This window comes from Megalobrama amblycephala, linkage group LG3 (genome assembly GCF_018812025.1).
Source record: "Megalobrama amblycephala isolate DHTTF-2021 linkage group LG3, ASM1881202v1, whole genome shotgun sequence".
Taxonomy (NCBI): Eukaryota; Metazoa; Chordata; class Actinopteri; order Cypriniformes; family Xenocyprididae; genus Megalobrama; species Megalobrama amblycephala.
The window spans coordinates 47,454,295-47,470,491 of NC_063046.1; the positions used below are offsets into that span (position 1 = coordinate 47,454,295).

Sequence of the window (16,197 nt, forward strand, 5' to 3'; positions counted from 1 at the left end):
TGAAATAGGAAATGTACTTTAAGTTGGTTAAATATACTGTAGTAGTTGTATGTTACTGCAGAACATTCACCCAAACATCATCCAAACATATTGTGAAATAATGATAAAATATTATTATGTCACTTTTCTACATTTTGAGCAACCCTAAAATGCACCATCAACCCTTTGAGTGGCGCTACTCGTGTATCGTCGGACGGAAATGACGCAGTTACAGTACTTTCGAAAACACAGGGGGGGAAACAGTGTGGCAACTAAACCAGGTAAATGATCACAAAAACCTGTGGTTAGTAATATAATAACAGCTTACATGCATTTTAAGATGATCACTCTTGCATTTAACATTATATTAGGCAAATAACTGAACGTGCAGATGCACATTTAGTTTTTAGTATTCATACATACACATTTCAGTTATTGCAAAACACCCTTGGTGCTGCTGCCTAGTGTTTATCCGATCTTGTATAATGCGGTTACGTCAGTTGCATTACAAACACATGAATCTGTTTAACTTTATAGGATGTAAATTGCATGTTCAATGTAAATATGCCGGCGGACCAGGTGTGTTTGGGCCGAAAGCGCCCGCTGCCATCGTGCCCGAACCCTTTATTCCTGCAGTGGTTAACTGAGTTACGTGACAGCGCCAAAGAGAAAGGCTTGAAAACGCAGTACGTGTACCAGAAGGTGAGCGAATGTTTGATTTAACTGACTGTAAACACGTAAATGATCTCATTAGAATATGCTAAACTGATTAAACTCAGCAACTGCAAACTTGTGCTATTTCACAGGCCATAAGCTCTTTGAAAAAATATCCTCTCCCGCTAAAAAACGGAAAAGAGGCGAAGATCCTGCAGAATTTCGGCGACGGGATCTGCAAGATTTTGGACGAGCGACTGCAAAAGCATTATCGGGAAAACGGTGCGGGACTTCAGTGTAGACTTAGATATTCCCTGAAATGTTTATAGAGTATCCACAGTCTTTCTTTAATCTTTTGGCGTCTTGTTTACAGTCTTATGTTTGTTTGTTTTTTCCTGAAAGGTTCTGATGCTCCAATCCACTTGGCTACTTCTTGCCTTACAAGCAATATGGCTTCCTCTAAACAGATGGAAGAACCTCAGAAGAAACCTTCCGGAAACTTGGGTGAACATATGGTCGGTTTAAGGATGAAGTGAGTTGTGCTTACTTGTCTTAGAAAACTAATGACTAATTTCTTGCAGAAACGAACACAAACAGAAGTAAGAAAGGAGAAGGGAACTAAGAAAAAGAGAGAGTATGTGCCGCAGAAGAGGTCTGGAGGTTACGCCGTACTGCTCACTTTGTATAGACACACACAGGTATAGCAAACGCATCTATTGTCATATTATTTTGCATTATATAATTAACCTGTACATCAGTGCACTAAAATGTGAGTGTATTATATACTGTAACAGTGCCTATGAACTTCTTCAGCGGCTTTGGTTTTGTTTGTTTTTTTGTTTTTTTCCAGTGACCTTCCATTTACTAATTTCCATTCACAACACAAACTTAGATTTGAAACAAAACCGTATTTAAAAAAGGAACAAGAAAAAGTTACAGGTTTCCAATGAAGCATTGTGAATGACATAACTGAGTTTAAAAAGATGGAGAAATATAAAGAGTTTGATTTTAAAGATGTAAAATATATTGTTTCTATATATTATCTAACCAACATTTGAAACACACACACATATGTAATGATTTTGAGAGTGTAGGGTTGCTTCATGGGAGTGAGAGGGTACTAAAGAGTTCTTTAGCTGTAATTTGTTTCGATTCTCTGATATCTTTGGAGAATCATGTGTGTGTATATATAGTTCCTCACCCACTGTTAAACATGACTATTTAAATGGGTGCTGATTACTTAAAAGCATTTACAATTGATTAACAACCTCGTAGCCCACAGTAGTTTTGTCTTTTCTAACAGTTTACAAGTTGTCGTTAAAAATAACTTCCCCTGTGGAGAAAATGAATGTGATTTTTACTCCCAGACCAGAACCTGACTGCTGCTCTCTATTTTGTCCTGTGTTTTCTAGATGCCTGGCAGTAAAGGCTTCATGTTTAGAAATGAACTACAAACTGAGGCACAACCCTTATGTGATAAGTCCTTCACAGTGGTGAGGCCAACAACACACTTCTACAAAAGACTTGGCGAATTGTTGACTATAACCGTAGTTTGTAGCTTAAGTATGTCTTTTTCTCCTACATATAGCCTGATCTTGGTAGCAAGTACACTGCGTGGTCCTCTGTGAGCACACTTATTCAGAAAGACCTTTTGGTGAAGACGCACAATCCCGCCAGGTGAGATGTAAAGCAGTTCTTCAGTCACAGCCCAGGATTTCTGCTTTAACTTGAGTTCGGTTGATCTCCATCGCTCTCTTTTCCTGTTTTATTCCAGGTATTCATTGACTGACCAGGGTTTGGCTCTAGCCGAGAAGCTCAATTCAGAAGAGACAGGGATGACTAAAGAACATGAGGAGCAAAAGAGTGAAGAAGAAAACTCTCAAGATGGACCAGATGTTGTAGACCTGACTTTGGAGGAGGGGGAAGAGGAGGAGGAGGAGGAACGGGAAGAGAAAGAGAGCTGGTGGGTACAAGCAGGTTGGCTTTTGTGTAAGTGCAAGGATGTGTTTAGCCCTATTCGGACGGGATTAGTTTTACATGGGTCCTGAAAAATTACCTCAGGTAATACTAATCCCGTTCGAATAGACCCACTGTATGTACGGTAAAATTCTGTCATTTCCTGTTTAAAAGTAGTTTTCAGCGCATTTTTCAAGCATGTAAGCACTTGAAGAAACATTCAGTTGTGTTGTAGGCGGTGGTGGGACAAGTCTGTGGCAAACCTCAAGTATTTTCCACATAGCATTCAGAGCAAAAAGAAGATCGAAAGCACTTGTCAGAGGCACAAAACTAATTTTATCTTTAGCTAAGTATTGGGTAAGTTACTCAAAAGTAATCCACTACAAATGACACATTACTACATTAAAATTGTAATTTGATTACATTACTGATTACTGCATGTAAAAAGTAATCAGATTACTAATTACTTTACATTCAAGTTACTTTGAAAACCTATAAAACCTACAAAAATACACCACAAACTGAAACTCAAAGTTCTTTCCGTAATTTAATATTGACTGAAAAATACTACAGAAGTATGAAAACAGCAACTTGACTTAAAAATATTCGTTAATCATCTGTAGGTAGCTTATTCATTCTAATGTAATCATAACGGTCACCTGAGGGCGCTCAACGACCACGTCATCTGTGAGCATGAGATTCTAACAAACTAAAAATAACTTTATTATAACTACTAAATATATGAAATATTGTACACTTGTTAATGTGTTTTTTTTTATTTTTTTTTTTTTATTATGAACACATATTAAGCATGACAAACCAATTATACAATCGATGAAACTACAAAGCTGGCACGTATGGTATGTATGATTACAAAATAAAGTCATTAAGATTGTTATATTATTTTATAAAGTAACATGTAGGATAAAAGTAGTTTTATTACGTGTTGAGCCGTTTATGTTTGTATTTAACTGCATTAAAGATAGAAAAAATTGCTGAAAACATTTATAATAACATTTAAAAACAGTATTGTTCAGAAGTTACCTTCCCTCCCGATCCTGAACAAAAAAATCCAATCTAGCTTGTTTAGGCGAGGTTGAACTGCTCTCGTCTTGGGTGCGGGTATCCTCCTCCACGCGTTCTCCGGTGATTCATAATGAGGCATCGCGCCAAACGTGATTTCTTTTTAGAAATGCACTTTACCTAATTTTCTTGTAACGCAAGTAACGTAATTTTATTGACATCAGTAACTGTAATCGAATTACATAAATTTTAAATGTAATGCGTTACATTACTGCATTATCAGGAAAAGTAATTAGACTACAGTAACGTGTTACTTTGTTGCACGTTATACCCAACTCTGCCTATTACCATCATAATCCAATCAGAATTTAATTAATAAATCGTTTGACCGGGCCTAACTGTTATATATAGTTTATATATTTAGATTGTATGTGTTTGCGCAGATATCAGGAAGCAACATATACCCACATGACGACAGGGAGGTGATGGTGGTGCTTCCCACTTCTGCTAGTTTTACTGAGATGTCTTATCCCGTGCGAACTGGTCATTAATATTACAGACGTCCTGAGGTAAAATTACTTTACTCCACCTCCCCATGCAAAACTAATCCCGTCCGAATAGGGCTTTAGTTTCTATTTTATGTTACTTTTTAGATCACATCAGGCTATTTTGCGTAGCAAAAGTCAGCAATATTCAAAATTAACAATTGTTTTTTTTATGGAATATTGTAGTATTTAGTATAAATGATTTGTACTTGTACATCATTATTTTTAAAAATTGTGCCCTGATAATCTTTAATCAAAATAACTTCCCTTCCCTGTTGTACAACATGCTTCTCTTTTCTGATTATTTATTATTTGGACAACCTGTCACTCACATCATGAGATCGACCAATAGCAAGCCACAACCATCAAACTATTAAATCAATTCCCGATGGACAAAATCAAGTCCCGCCCCTACATTTTTACTTGTTCAGGAAGCTGTTTCACTTGGATATACGTCACAATAGGGAAGAAAAGACTATCGTAACTTCTGTTTCATGCTGACTTTAAGATTCTGTGAATATAGTTTACAGTTTTAGTTTTCTGTCTTTATATTTATTTACAGTAAAATGTCTGAAATGCATGTTGGAAGCTGGGAATGTCCATCCTTAGTAATATTGTTTTCAGCATGTTAACTGTATTAACCTTCCTTCACTCATAGGTCCAGCAAGTCTTTAGAAAGGCCTGCTACTGCTCTTTCTGTAAACCAACCCAGAGGAGTTGTCTCCCAGTCAGATGCCATAGGAAAATCCCAAAACTTAGAGACGGGGAAAGCAGCAATGGGTTGGAATCTTCCACCTGGCTCTTATGACATTGTGTTGTGCGTCGACTTCATCGAGACAACAGGGTAAGAAAAAAAAGATTGTGTTTGGGACAACTTCACTTTTTTGTAATTATAACAATATAATTTAATTTCAAGTTTGTTTAATGCATTGTTTTAGAAAACAGGAAATGGCTAGTAGAATTATATTAGAGTTACATTGTGAACTCAACAGGGGAAGCAGTGGTCGCAAACAAGAATTGGCCAAGGAATTGCAAAGGAATGGTGTGACCTTTGACATCAGGAAACTGAATGTAGGGGACTTCCTTTGGGTGGCACGTGAGAAAGTGACACCTGTTCCTGGTAGGTCAACTTTGCAGTGCTTTACTGAGATGCAGGACTAGTTAATAACCAGCAGATGGTGGTGTTGCGCTTCTCAGAACAAAATGCACATGAAAACTTTAACATCTCAAATGAAGTCATTTGTATACAGTGGTTCTCATCTTTAGGACTTCAACGCCCTCCTTTGTCCAAGAAGATATTCAAAGGCCCTCCTATCTAAGCTAATATGTACCTCTAGTACTTATGCTGAAATTAAAACAAATAAACTAAAATATATGTCAGTTTAATTTTGTACAATTATTTTTTTTTTCTGTTTTTTTTTTTTTTTTTAGCATTTTTATATAGATTGTCAATATATAAGTGCATTTATATAATTTAAGACTGATGCCCCCTGGTTGTGAACCAGTGCTTTAATAGTTTAATCCATAGAGGTTACATATATAAAAACCATTTGCGTCTTCCTCCAGGGCAGCTGCGTCCACCAGTGGGAAAAGAGCTAGTGCTTGATTACATCATTGAGAGGAAGAGGATGGATGATCTGTGTGGAAGCATCATAGATGGACGCTTTAGAGAGCAGAAGGTTTGAACCATGACCACAAAAATAAAAAGTTATGAAAATGAATGTTGAATTGCATTCTCCCTTTGTAAGTTGTAAGTTATTTTTAACAAAGTGAACAATAAAGCAAACAATGGATGTTCAGCCCTTCATATTTATCTGCTTTTCAGATACAGTGAAAAGCTGCATGATTGTGGATAAATTGAGAATCATGTTTTTTTGTTGTTGTTTATAATAGAGAGAACTTCTCCCATGTTTCAGAATAGACAACTAAACAAAATTGGATTTAATTATATATATTTTTAAAAAAAGATGCATTGAGTGAATAATTCAATGACTTACTCAGATTTCACTTGTTTCATTATCATTACTGGTTTTTGAACCAGTCTCTTAAAAGAATGATTCAATGTCAAATACATTAAAGGGTTAGTTCACCCAAAAATGAAAATACTGTCATTAATTACGCACCCTCATGTCATTCCGAACCTGTAAGACTTTCGTTCATCTTCGGAATGCAAATGAAGATCTTTTTGATGAAATCTGAGAGCTTTCTGTCCCTCCACTGACAGCTACTGAAACTCTGATGCTTCAAAAAGTTCATAAAGGGATTGTAAGACTAATCCATATGAATTGAGCAGTTTAGTCCAAATTTTCTGAAGAAACTCGATTGTTCATATGATGAACAGATTGAATTTAGGCTTATATTCACATGTAAAAATTGTATCAATTCACACATAAGTTGTGGTAAATGGAAGCTCAAGCTTGTTTGCTTGACATGTGCAAGAACCAATAAAAGTAGTTCTCTTGTGTTATGCAGCATGTTTGCTTTTATGTTCACTGATCAATGTTTATATGTGAGTAAAAGCCTAAATTAAACCTGTTCATCATAAAAAGCAATTGAGTCTCTTCAGAAAATTTGGAATAAACCACTCAATCTCAGATCTGAATGTTCGCTGTCATCATACTCATGCAGCTCTAGTGAACAGACTTGTGACTTTCCTGATATATATTCCATTATTTTCCTGTTTCTTCTGTTGCTTGTCATTTTTAGTTTCGACTGAAGAGGTGTGGTCTGCATAAGCCCATTTATCTAGTGGAGGAGTGTGGATCAGCAGCAGCTCATCTCAGTTTACCTGAGAGTACATTACAACAGGCTATAGTCAATACACAGGTATACAACAGCCCATAAAGACAGGCATGCAATAGATGATGATGATGATGATGATGATGATGTGATTGTATGTGTACAATTGCAGGTGGTTGATGGCTTCTTTGTGAAGCGTGTACAGGATGTGAAAGAGTCTGCTGCTTACCTCACCATCATGACCAGATACCTCCAGAAACTCTACCAGGTTTGTTTTAAAGCCCAATCAATGCAGCATGTGTAAATCACTTCTTTAAATATTTCCTAATATACGTCACGAGGTTTTATGTGCTTTATTTCCATTTTTTTTTAATCCTCAGAATTGCACGTTATTCTGTCGCTCCCGTGAACTGGAGGGTGATGGAGAAGAAGAGAGAGAGCAAACAGCAAACCTCTCCTGTTCTCTCATGACCTTCATAGAATTTAACTATGGGGCTGTTAAAAATAAGGTAATGTGAAAACAAATCAGTGGGCTTCTGACAGTAGGGTTGCACTGATATTAAAGTTATGTCCGATGTGATTTTCTGACATGAAAACAATTATCTGGTCTATTATTTAATGGACTTAAACTAATATGACCTAAGAATGAACTTAAAAACTAGCATTAGCAATGTTTCTATCCACCTATTTTAATGCCCATTTTGTGCTTAAAAAAACAATGCACTCAGTTGAGTCTGATTTATTTATTTATTTATTTATTTATTTTTTAGCTGATAGAAAGACGTACGTCGACTACAATGGAAATACATTTACCGAATTAGTCCCTCAATGTGCAACAAAAACTCGCGTGACTGCTTTATTCGCAAATGTTTTATGCGATATTTCAATTTTGCACATAAGTTAAATTTGCAACTTTGGATGGAAACATAGCTATTAACAAAGATGAATACAAATGTATTACTCATTGTTAGTTACTGTTAATACATCTAACTATTATTAACAAAAGGGACCTTATTGTAAAGTGTTTTTTCTTCTTCATAAATCTAATAATTTCTAATCAAGATCTCTCTTTCTCTCTCTCTCTCATACAAACACAGTGCCAGACAGTGCGGGAAGTATTTGCTCGACAGCTTATGCAGATCAGTGGAGTCTCTGGTGATAAAGCAGCCGCTGTTCTTGAACACTACAGCACAGTCAGCAGGTGTGACTCAGTCTTTACTATTGCAGAATCACATTAAAACTAATTTACATTCCACTATCACAGACACTCGCTCATTAAATTATGGTGTATCGCGCCGCTATCACAGACGTACACTTTTCAAATCACTCATTTGCATTCAACTATCAATGCCTTTTTATGCATTGCTTAACAATTGCTTGGTATGGCTGACATAAGATCATGTCATTTTACTTGTTAATCATTTGGAAAATGCTGTTGCTCCTCTTGGATTTGCTTGTTTAATTTTTTCCCAATATTTTTAACCATTCATTTTTTTTCTCCAGTTTATTGCAAGCGTATGATCAATGCTCCAATGAAACGGAAAAAGAGAAGCTTCTTTCATCCATTAAATATGGAAAACTGAAAAGGTTTGTATGATTTGTAAGGTATTAAGCAGCACAACTATTTTTAACATTGTTATAATAATCAGAAATGTTTCTTGAGCAGCAAATCAGCATATTAGAATGATTTCTGAAGGATCATGTGACACTGAAGACTGGAGTAATGATGCTGAAAATTCAACTTTGCATCACAGGAATTAATGAAATTTTAAAATGTATTTAACTAGAATTTTTTTTTTTTTACATTGTAATAATATTTCACAATATTATAGTTTTTACTGTATTTTGATGAAATAAGTGCAGCAGAAGACACTTTATTATTATTATTATCATGATATTTTCTTGGTTGATATGATATTTTTTTTTTTTTCCTTTTTAATTATTATTGCAGGAATCTTGGACCAGCCTTGAGTCGCACTATATATCAGCTTTACTGTACGCGTGGACCTCTGACATAGGCTTTCACCTTGTGCACTTCAGTTTAATCATTGTATTGTAATTTTTCTGTACATTTGTTGACTCAAATAATGTCTAAAGTAATAAAGGTATAAATTAGTTTTTCAAACACCTCAGGAGTATTGCATTTTATTGTTGCTGTTCAAAACTTGCTGTGTCTAAGCGTTAAGCACTGAAGCGTTTGATTTAAAAAAAAAAAAAAAGGCAAAATATGCATTAAAATGAGGGAGAGAATTGCAAGGGGCATTGGTGCAATGCATTGGGACTAGCTGTATGGGGCAGGTGGGTGACATCAGTGTTAAGAAAGAAGTGTTGAGGTAACAGCTGCTCTGCCTTCCAGGAGATTGGAGGGGGACTCCGCTGACGTCCTCTGAATCTCCCTCAAGGAGAAACGCGCATATCGACATAAACAAGTAGGGCGCCTTGGATCCACGCTGGTTGCTTTCGTGGAAATGTGTTTTGACGTTTTGCTGCCTGCATCCAGCGTACAGACAGGCGCGTGCGTTTTGATATCCTCGATGCATTCTCTTCCCATCATCCATGTTTCTGGATATACAGCCATAATAACAACAACAACTTCATCATCACAGTGAAGGTGATGAAACTGGTGGTGAAATGTTTAGAACCGAGAGACTGTTTGAGAAAATATGCATGCTCTTGATGTGTGAAGGGCAAGGAGGAGACGGAGAATGCGGGTGGGTAATGTGGCGTTGATCATGCGACTTCGGCCAGGCTGCCGCTCTCGAGAATCCGTATCGGGACCAGCGGCGGATGGGGTGACTTACCCGCAGGGGAAGACCCGGACGAGGGCCGCCACATCGTGAAGCGCCCCCCCGGCCATCCCCGGGGTGTCTCCGCGGGGCAAGAGGGACGGAGGGAAGATGCAGGAGGCGACAGCAGATGCAGAGGAACCCATTCTGAACGGAGCTGGGAGGGAAGAGGTGAGACGAGGGCGTGTAATGGCCCAAATTCTATATAAATTTTGCCTTTACATATACAGGTTAGTTGTTATTGTACAGTACAAACAGTGTTGGGCACAGGAAGACTGTCACGACGTTTATGGCAAGCCGTTTTAACATATGTTTATATATATATATAATTGCTAGTAGCGACTAGGCTATTTTTTTACAACTTCACTAGTAACTATTTGATACTAGTACTTATTCTATTAGTGACTAGCATTTATTTCAGTTTTACTGTACTTATTCGTTAGCTCTAGTAAGACTATCCCATTTATTACTAACGTTTTCTTATCTTGTTTACTTTTATTACTAGTTATATGTAATGATTAGTCAGAACAACTTAATAATTCAATGAAATATTCTACAAATAAAATAAAAAATGTTAGCAACAATAACAATAGTCTTATAAATAAATACTAGTCTATTCAATTGCTCTTAAGAGAACTGGTTTGATACAAATAACAATTTGAATATTTACTGGTAACTAAAAAATAAGTAATAGTATCTAAGCAAGTTACTGATAGTAAAAGTATAAAAAAAAATAATAATTGAAAATTGACTAGCAACCAATAAAAAATACCATGTAATCAATAAGTACTACTATCTAATGAAGAGTTACAAGTGAAGATGCTAGTCACTATTGGATTATTTATTAGTAATGATAAAAATAAGTTCTAGTAACTTTAAATAGATACTAGTTGGTTTTAAGAAACAAATGCCATATGCTAAATAAAACAGCTTGCCATAAGATATGATCAAGCTGCACTCTGACGTTTTTCAGGCATATAATTTTATTAGTGTTTAATATTTAGACCTGTTTACCATTACTATGTCTATCCATAAAAAATCGTGCTGCAGTATTTTGCCTGTTAGCCATGTGATTTTTCCCCAGATTTTTGTCCTTCTCTTAGGAAAAAAAGTGATTATATAGGCACAATATGCTCTTGTTCAAAAAGTACTGTGGTGGTACTTTAATGGTATCATATACTAATAATGTGGTACTGAAAGATTGCCATGCACATATATCATGGTGTTTACAAAGTGTACTTTGGTATTGAGGTTTAAAAGAAATCAAAATGCATCTCTCAAGTACATTATCTCCACAGATGCACTCAATTAGTATTACACAATTTTAGGTGTTCTCTTCTGAGGTTATTAATCATAAGACGTTACCAAAGAAAGTGTGTCACCCATAGCACACAGTATAAGTAATGCAACGGTGTATTTTAAATTGATATATTCTCCACACAGGTAATATGCTTGTCTTTTCCCTCAGGTCTTGGCAGAGCATTTCCCTTGGGGCTGTTGTTTCACCATCAGCCTTCTTTGCAACATCTCTCTCTCGCTCTTTCATTTTGTCTGCCAATGTAGCTCTTTTCCTTTCACATTTATCATGCTCTCCCGTCTGATAGATGTCCTCTCACTGGCACAACATCTGATCAAAGGAGGTCTGTGTTATTTCAAGGCAGACAATGACTTTGGTTAGGCCAACATATCTGTGACGAAGCTCAAGACCGGAGTCAGCACTGACCTCCAGGCTCTCTATATTAACAAACCACAGCATTTCTCTCTCTCTCTTTCTCTCTTCTCTATTCATTCATTGGTGCTGAGTTAACCTCCTGTCTCTTGTTACATGAAGATCAATAGAAATGGAGACAGCTTGAAGGAAAGAAAGCTGCGAGTCATATCAGAAATGCAGTTTTAAATTAATTTGGATGGCAGCAGGAATAGGCTACAACAGATAGTGTGCTATTCCTATACATTTTAGTGTGGAATTAGTGTGACAGGCTGTTGAAGGATAATGAAAGACTGAAGTCAAGTGAAAGATGCTGGCAGAGTATCTGGCTTTGAAATATTGCTCTACCTTCCAACTAAATTTTCTCTCTGTAAAGATATCATATTCCTCCTTTAACCAGTATTTATCTATGCTTTATATTCCCCTCTCTTGCATGATAGCCCTTTCTCTTTCATCATTTTCGATGAACCAAACCACAAATTCAGAATTGTAAGATCGAAGTCATTACGTCAGTCATTCAAAGGCCATAATCCTCTTGCTACTTCACTCAAATGTTAATTTCCGAATTTGTGGTTTAGTTAATAGAAAAAGACTAAAAGAAAAACGGCTACGGAAGAGAGAAGTTCATAATGAAGAGTGTTCGAGAAGGAGAGTGCTAATGCACATTTAAAAGCTAGAAAGAGCAAATTTATTTATTTTTTAATTTTTTTTTTTTTTTAGTTTTATTGTGATTTTTGCTCAAACGTCACTTACATCCCAGGTGACATCTATTGATATGTTATATACACATAGTATTAAATAATTACAATAATAATTTAAAAATATTTAAAAGAGTAGGATTGATTAAAAAATGTTTGAAATGATCCAGTGATGTCAGACTGTGAAGGATTTCTCATGGTCATGACAGTTCTCTTTGAAAGCATTATAGTATGAATGAACTGAAAAAATTGTAAGGAAAAAAAGTGTTACGAACATGCAACCAACAGTGGTGCTGGTTGACTTAAAATGTTATAAAAAGGTTTAAATTAAAAATTCAGAATACAGTAGATAGTAAAAATTTGCATGAGATCCATTATACTTAAAATAATGTTCCATAATAAAATGGCAGACAGGGCTTCTCAACATGTGTTAGCACACCTATTCAGACAATTGCACTAAAAAGTACTTGTCTGGAATTCGATGGTTGTTATGAGGTAATTTAGTCTATTTTGCAACCTAATTTGCATGTAATTTATTGCAGGCCAGACCAAGAGTGTTGTGTAATTTAACCATACTTTAAGTAATGAGCCAATATAATTTGATATGTATTTTTCTCCAGGGAATTTTTCAGTGTCCCCCTAATGTCTAAATATTTTTAAATAGTGTTATAACCTTGTCCACATGCTCACTCTCATATATTCTCTCTGTCCTCACCTCTGCAGCAGCGTCCGGTGAAGCAGTCCTTGGCTGCCTCTCTGTGTCGAGAGTCTCACTGGAAGTGTCTTCTCCTCACTCTGCTCATGTACGGCTGTTTTGGCACACTGGCCTGGTGCAAGCTGTGTAAAGTTCCAGTGCTAGCTCCGACAGAGCCCGAGGCTGCGGTTGTGGAGCCTGGAGACCCCTCTACGACCTCAGCTAGTTCTAATGTCTACATCCCTCTAGAAGTGGATCTGGATAGTCCCTGTTCCAGTGGCTACATTTATATTCCTCTCGCTTTCCTGGCCATGCTGTATGTGGTCTACCTGGTGGAATGCTGGCACTGCTACTCCAAGACGGCCATGTTGGCCCAAGCAGAGGTTGCGGAGGTGTACGAGCGTGTGCAGAGGCTGCAGCAAGCAACGCCGTGCATCTGGTGGAAGGCCATCAGTTACCACTACGTGCGACGGACAAGACAGGTGACACGCTATCGCAACGGTGACGCCTATACCACAACGCAAGTGTATCATGAGCGTGTAAACACGCATGCGGCGAGCTCGGAGTTTGACTATGCGAGGTATGGCGTCAAAGACGTTTCCAAGGAGTTAAGGGGCCTAATGGATCATCCAGCAGTACGGTTGCGCTTCACAAAATGCTTTAGTTTTGCTAGTGCCCGAGCGGAGGCTGCCTACCTGACCCAGCGTGCACGTTTTTTTGGTGAAAACGAAGGACTTGATGATTACATGGAGGCACGGGAGGGAATGCATTTGAAGAATGTGGATTTCCGTGAGCACATCCTGGCTTTCCCAGACCCGGCCAGACAGCCCTGGTATGCCAGGCGTAAAGTTTTCTGGCTGGCCTCGGCTCTGCTCTTGTCCTGGCCGCTTCGGGTTGTTGCGGAGTATCGCACTGCGTATGTGCACTACCACGTAGAGAAACTGTTTGGCGATGCTGATGAAAACAATAGTGGTGATGTAACTGAGAACAGTGGGGGCAACGAGAATGGAAACGGACCTGGACCCGGCAGTGGTTCGAGCTATCGTGCCATTTCACGAGTCAATACGGTGGACATGACAGAGCTGGAGTGGCACATTCGCTGCAACCAGCAGATGGTGCCCAGCTACTCTGAGGCCCTGTTGATGGATCCCGGTTCGGGCGCCAACCAAGGTACCAACACTCCTCCAGCCGGGCAGGGGACGAACTCGACAGCGGGTGGCCCATCTTATCCAGTGGCCTTCACTTCGGCTTACTTGCTCCAGAACTGTCCTCGTTGCCGCCGCACCACAAGCAGCGCTTCCCTGCCCTCCCGGTTGAGAGGCCCGACTTCAACCCTACTGAGTGGAACCATGGCTGGGATGAGAGCTAGTGCATCAGGAGGTGGTCCTGGAGGCCCAGGGCGACTGGTTCTGAGCAGGAGTGGCTTCTCATTAGGGCGGCTCCAGGCTCCTCGCCCGTCATCCCTCTTCCACTCCCGAAGTGTAGGTGGAGGACTAGCAGCAAGAGGAGAAGAGCCAAGTGGAGGAGGTGGTTTCTTAGGTTTGGGAGCTAGACAAGACGAAGAGAGCAGAAGAGTGCTGGAGGGAGAGGGTGAGGAGGATGAGGAGGTGGCAAATGTGGAAAGAGAAGAAGAAGGTGAGAGAGATGGGGAGGAAAGAGAGCAACAAGAGGATGCAGAAGAAGAGGAAGCAAGGGAAGGAGACAGACCTCCTACATATCAGGATGCCTTTTTCTTCCCAGTGTTGATTGTGCATGGAGAGGAGAGTTGCCATTCAGGTGAGGACATTTCCTGAAGAAAAGACACCAAATCCCTAACAAAACGTGCATTGAAGTGTCATGACCATATACAATGTGAAGAAAGAAATTTGTCAATTGACCCTTCACTAAGCTCCACCCCCTTTGGTCACTGTAGCTAACTCAGACAAACTTTAGTTTTTTTAAATTATGTTTCGTGAGTAAAAAAAAAGGTGCTGGAGGTGCTGAGGTGAATGCTAATCACAGGAAACTGAAGAGACATCTCATTTGTAAGAGATGAATTGATACATATGTTTAATGATCTGGAAAATAATAAAATGCAGTTTGTGCTGCTATTATAAGTGACCTGACAACAATGTTATTACCATAATTTCTGTAAAACTGCATTTAAAACTATCCAATCACACAGCTCCTCTATAGAATTTCATTAGAAATGTGTAAAAGCTTGTCTGAGAAAAAAATGGCAAAAAAAAAAATGGCAACAGCTGCCAAAGCGGGATTGGTAGGTCAAGTTTTTAAGGCAACGCTTAGAGAAGAGTCAGTTGGTTAAGTTTAAGACCAATCTGAGAACGAGAATGCATAAATTGATCAAGAAAGATGTCAGACACCTCTTGTAAACAATGACTGACGTTAATATAAACTTATCTATGCAATAAAGAAATAGCAAGAGAGTGTTTGTAAGGGGATACACAACAAAAGAAGAGCTTCCAATATACCGCTCCTCCTCTGGTCATGAAGCAAAAAGCACCAAAAGACATACTACTGAAAGACAAGACCATTGGAAAGCCTTCCAAAGATCATGAAGAGAACAGAGCAGTTCATCAAGGGGAATGTTATTAATCTATATATAGCTGTGTCCCACATGTCAAAAAAAAGTTTTGTTTTATAAAAAAAAAGAGAGAAGAACCTCATAAACTTGCACAAAATGTTGGGATTCAGCTTCTCGAGATTTCATTGTAACTGTTTATTTTTTTCTTTCAAAATTCCCTCACTGCATCTCCTGTTCTTATGAAATGGATATTTGATGAAACTAATAGAGTCCATTATGGTTTCAGGGAGTATAATCATATTAATTCTGTTTTCTTGCAGCTTCATTGAGCGTATTTTCTTTCTGCAGGCTTGCAAGTCCCAGTAACATGTTTTGGTTTGCTTATCAAAAAACTAGTAAAAGTATATGGAGATATTTTCCTCAGCTAAAACTACAGCGCTTAATCTTGCACTTGTGAGGTGCTGTAATCTCCTTGTGTTCTCTGTATGTATTTTATATTTGTTTGTTAGTCAATAATTGTTTATTTGTACAACAGCGTATCACCAACTTTGCCTCATGAAGAGTTTGAGACAGAAGAGCACCTCACAGACATAAATAATGGTACAGCATGTTGCCCTCCACTGTAGTCTCTGTGCTCGTCTTTGATTGGCTGAAGTGTCATGTGAATAAATAGGCCAATTGTGGATGAGACTGCTTGGTGTGCCAAGATACATCCATCTCCTGGTAACTGTGGATCCTCGTGAGACATCTTAGTAGCGAGTTCATTGCAGCAAACACATATGAATGTGTTTAGTACTTGGAAAATGCGTACAACGCAAATCTTCCTCCTTGTGTTATGCTGTCAAGCTTCAAATATAATCTGCAAATACACATTGAAAGCCGTAAAATGCA

General features: G+C 38.1%; 2 protein-coding genes across 2 annotated transcripts; both read left to right on the top strand.

Moving 5' to 3' along the window:
• Nucleotides 1-128: 128 nt before the first annotated feature.
• mus81 (MUS81 structure-specific endonuclease subunit) lies at nt 129-9,023 on the top strand. The gene is made up of 17 exons (XM_048185777.1): nt 129-260; nt 517-681; nt 786-915; nt 1,036-1,148; nt 1,215-1,331; nt 2,046-2,126; nt 2,222-2,310; nt 2,408-2,596; nt 4,816-5,001; nt 5,150-5,277; nt 5,724-5,836; nt 6,864-6,983; nt 7,069-7,164; nt 7,277-7,405; nt 7,994-8,097; nt 8,400-8,483; nt 8,848-9,023. Exons 2-17 carry the CDS (start codon nt 529-531, stop codon nt 8,912-8,914), a joined length of 1,899 nt encoding a protein of 632 aa, XP_048041734.1. The 5' UTR covers nt 129-260; nt 517-528; the 3' UTR covers nt 8,915-9,023.
• Nucleotides 9,024-9,045: 22 nt separating this feature from the next.
• On the top strand, nt 9,046-15,926 carry LOC125265507 (transmembrane protein 151B). Its single transcript, XM_048185778.1, has 2 exons — nt 9,046-9,853; nt 12,812-15,926. Exons 1-2 carry the CDS (start codon nt 9,794-9,796, stop codon nt 14,573-14,575), a joined length of 1,824 nt encoding a protein of 607 aa, XP_048041735.1. The 5' UTR covers nt 9,046-9,793; the 3' UTR covers nt 14,576-15,926.
• The last annotated feature ends 271 nt before the right edge of the window (nt 15,927-16,197 follow it).

Excerpts from the sequence above, each read along its gene's own strand:
- mus81 (XM_048185777.1), top strand. The coding sequence starts at position 529 with ATGTTCAATGTAAATATGCCGGCGGACCAGGTGTGTTTGGGCCGAAAG. Across the intron at positions 2,127-2,221 it reads GTGATAAGTCCTTCACAGTG|CCTGATCTTGGTAGCAAGTA; the intron begins GTGAGGCCAACA and ends TCCTACATATAG. Across the intron at positions 2,311-2,407 it reads AAGACGCACAATCCCGCCAG|GTATTCATTGACTGACCAGG; the intron begins GTGAGATGTAAA and ends GTTTTATTCCAG.
- LOC125265507 (XM_048185778.1), top strand. The coding sequence starts at position 9,794 with ATGCAGGAGGCGACAGCAGATGCAGAGGAACCCATTCTGAACGGAGCT. Across the intron at positions 9,854-12,811 it reads ACGGAGCTGGGAGGGAAGAG|CAGCGTCCGGTGAAGCAGTC; the intron begins GTGAGACGAGGG and ends TCACCTCTGCAG.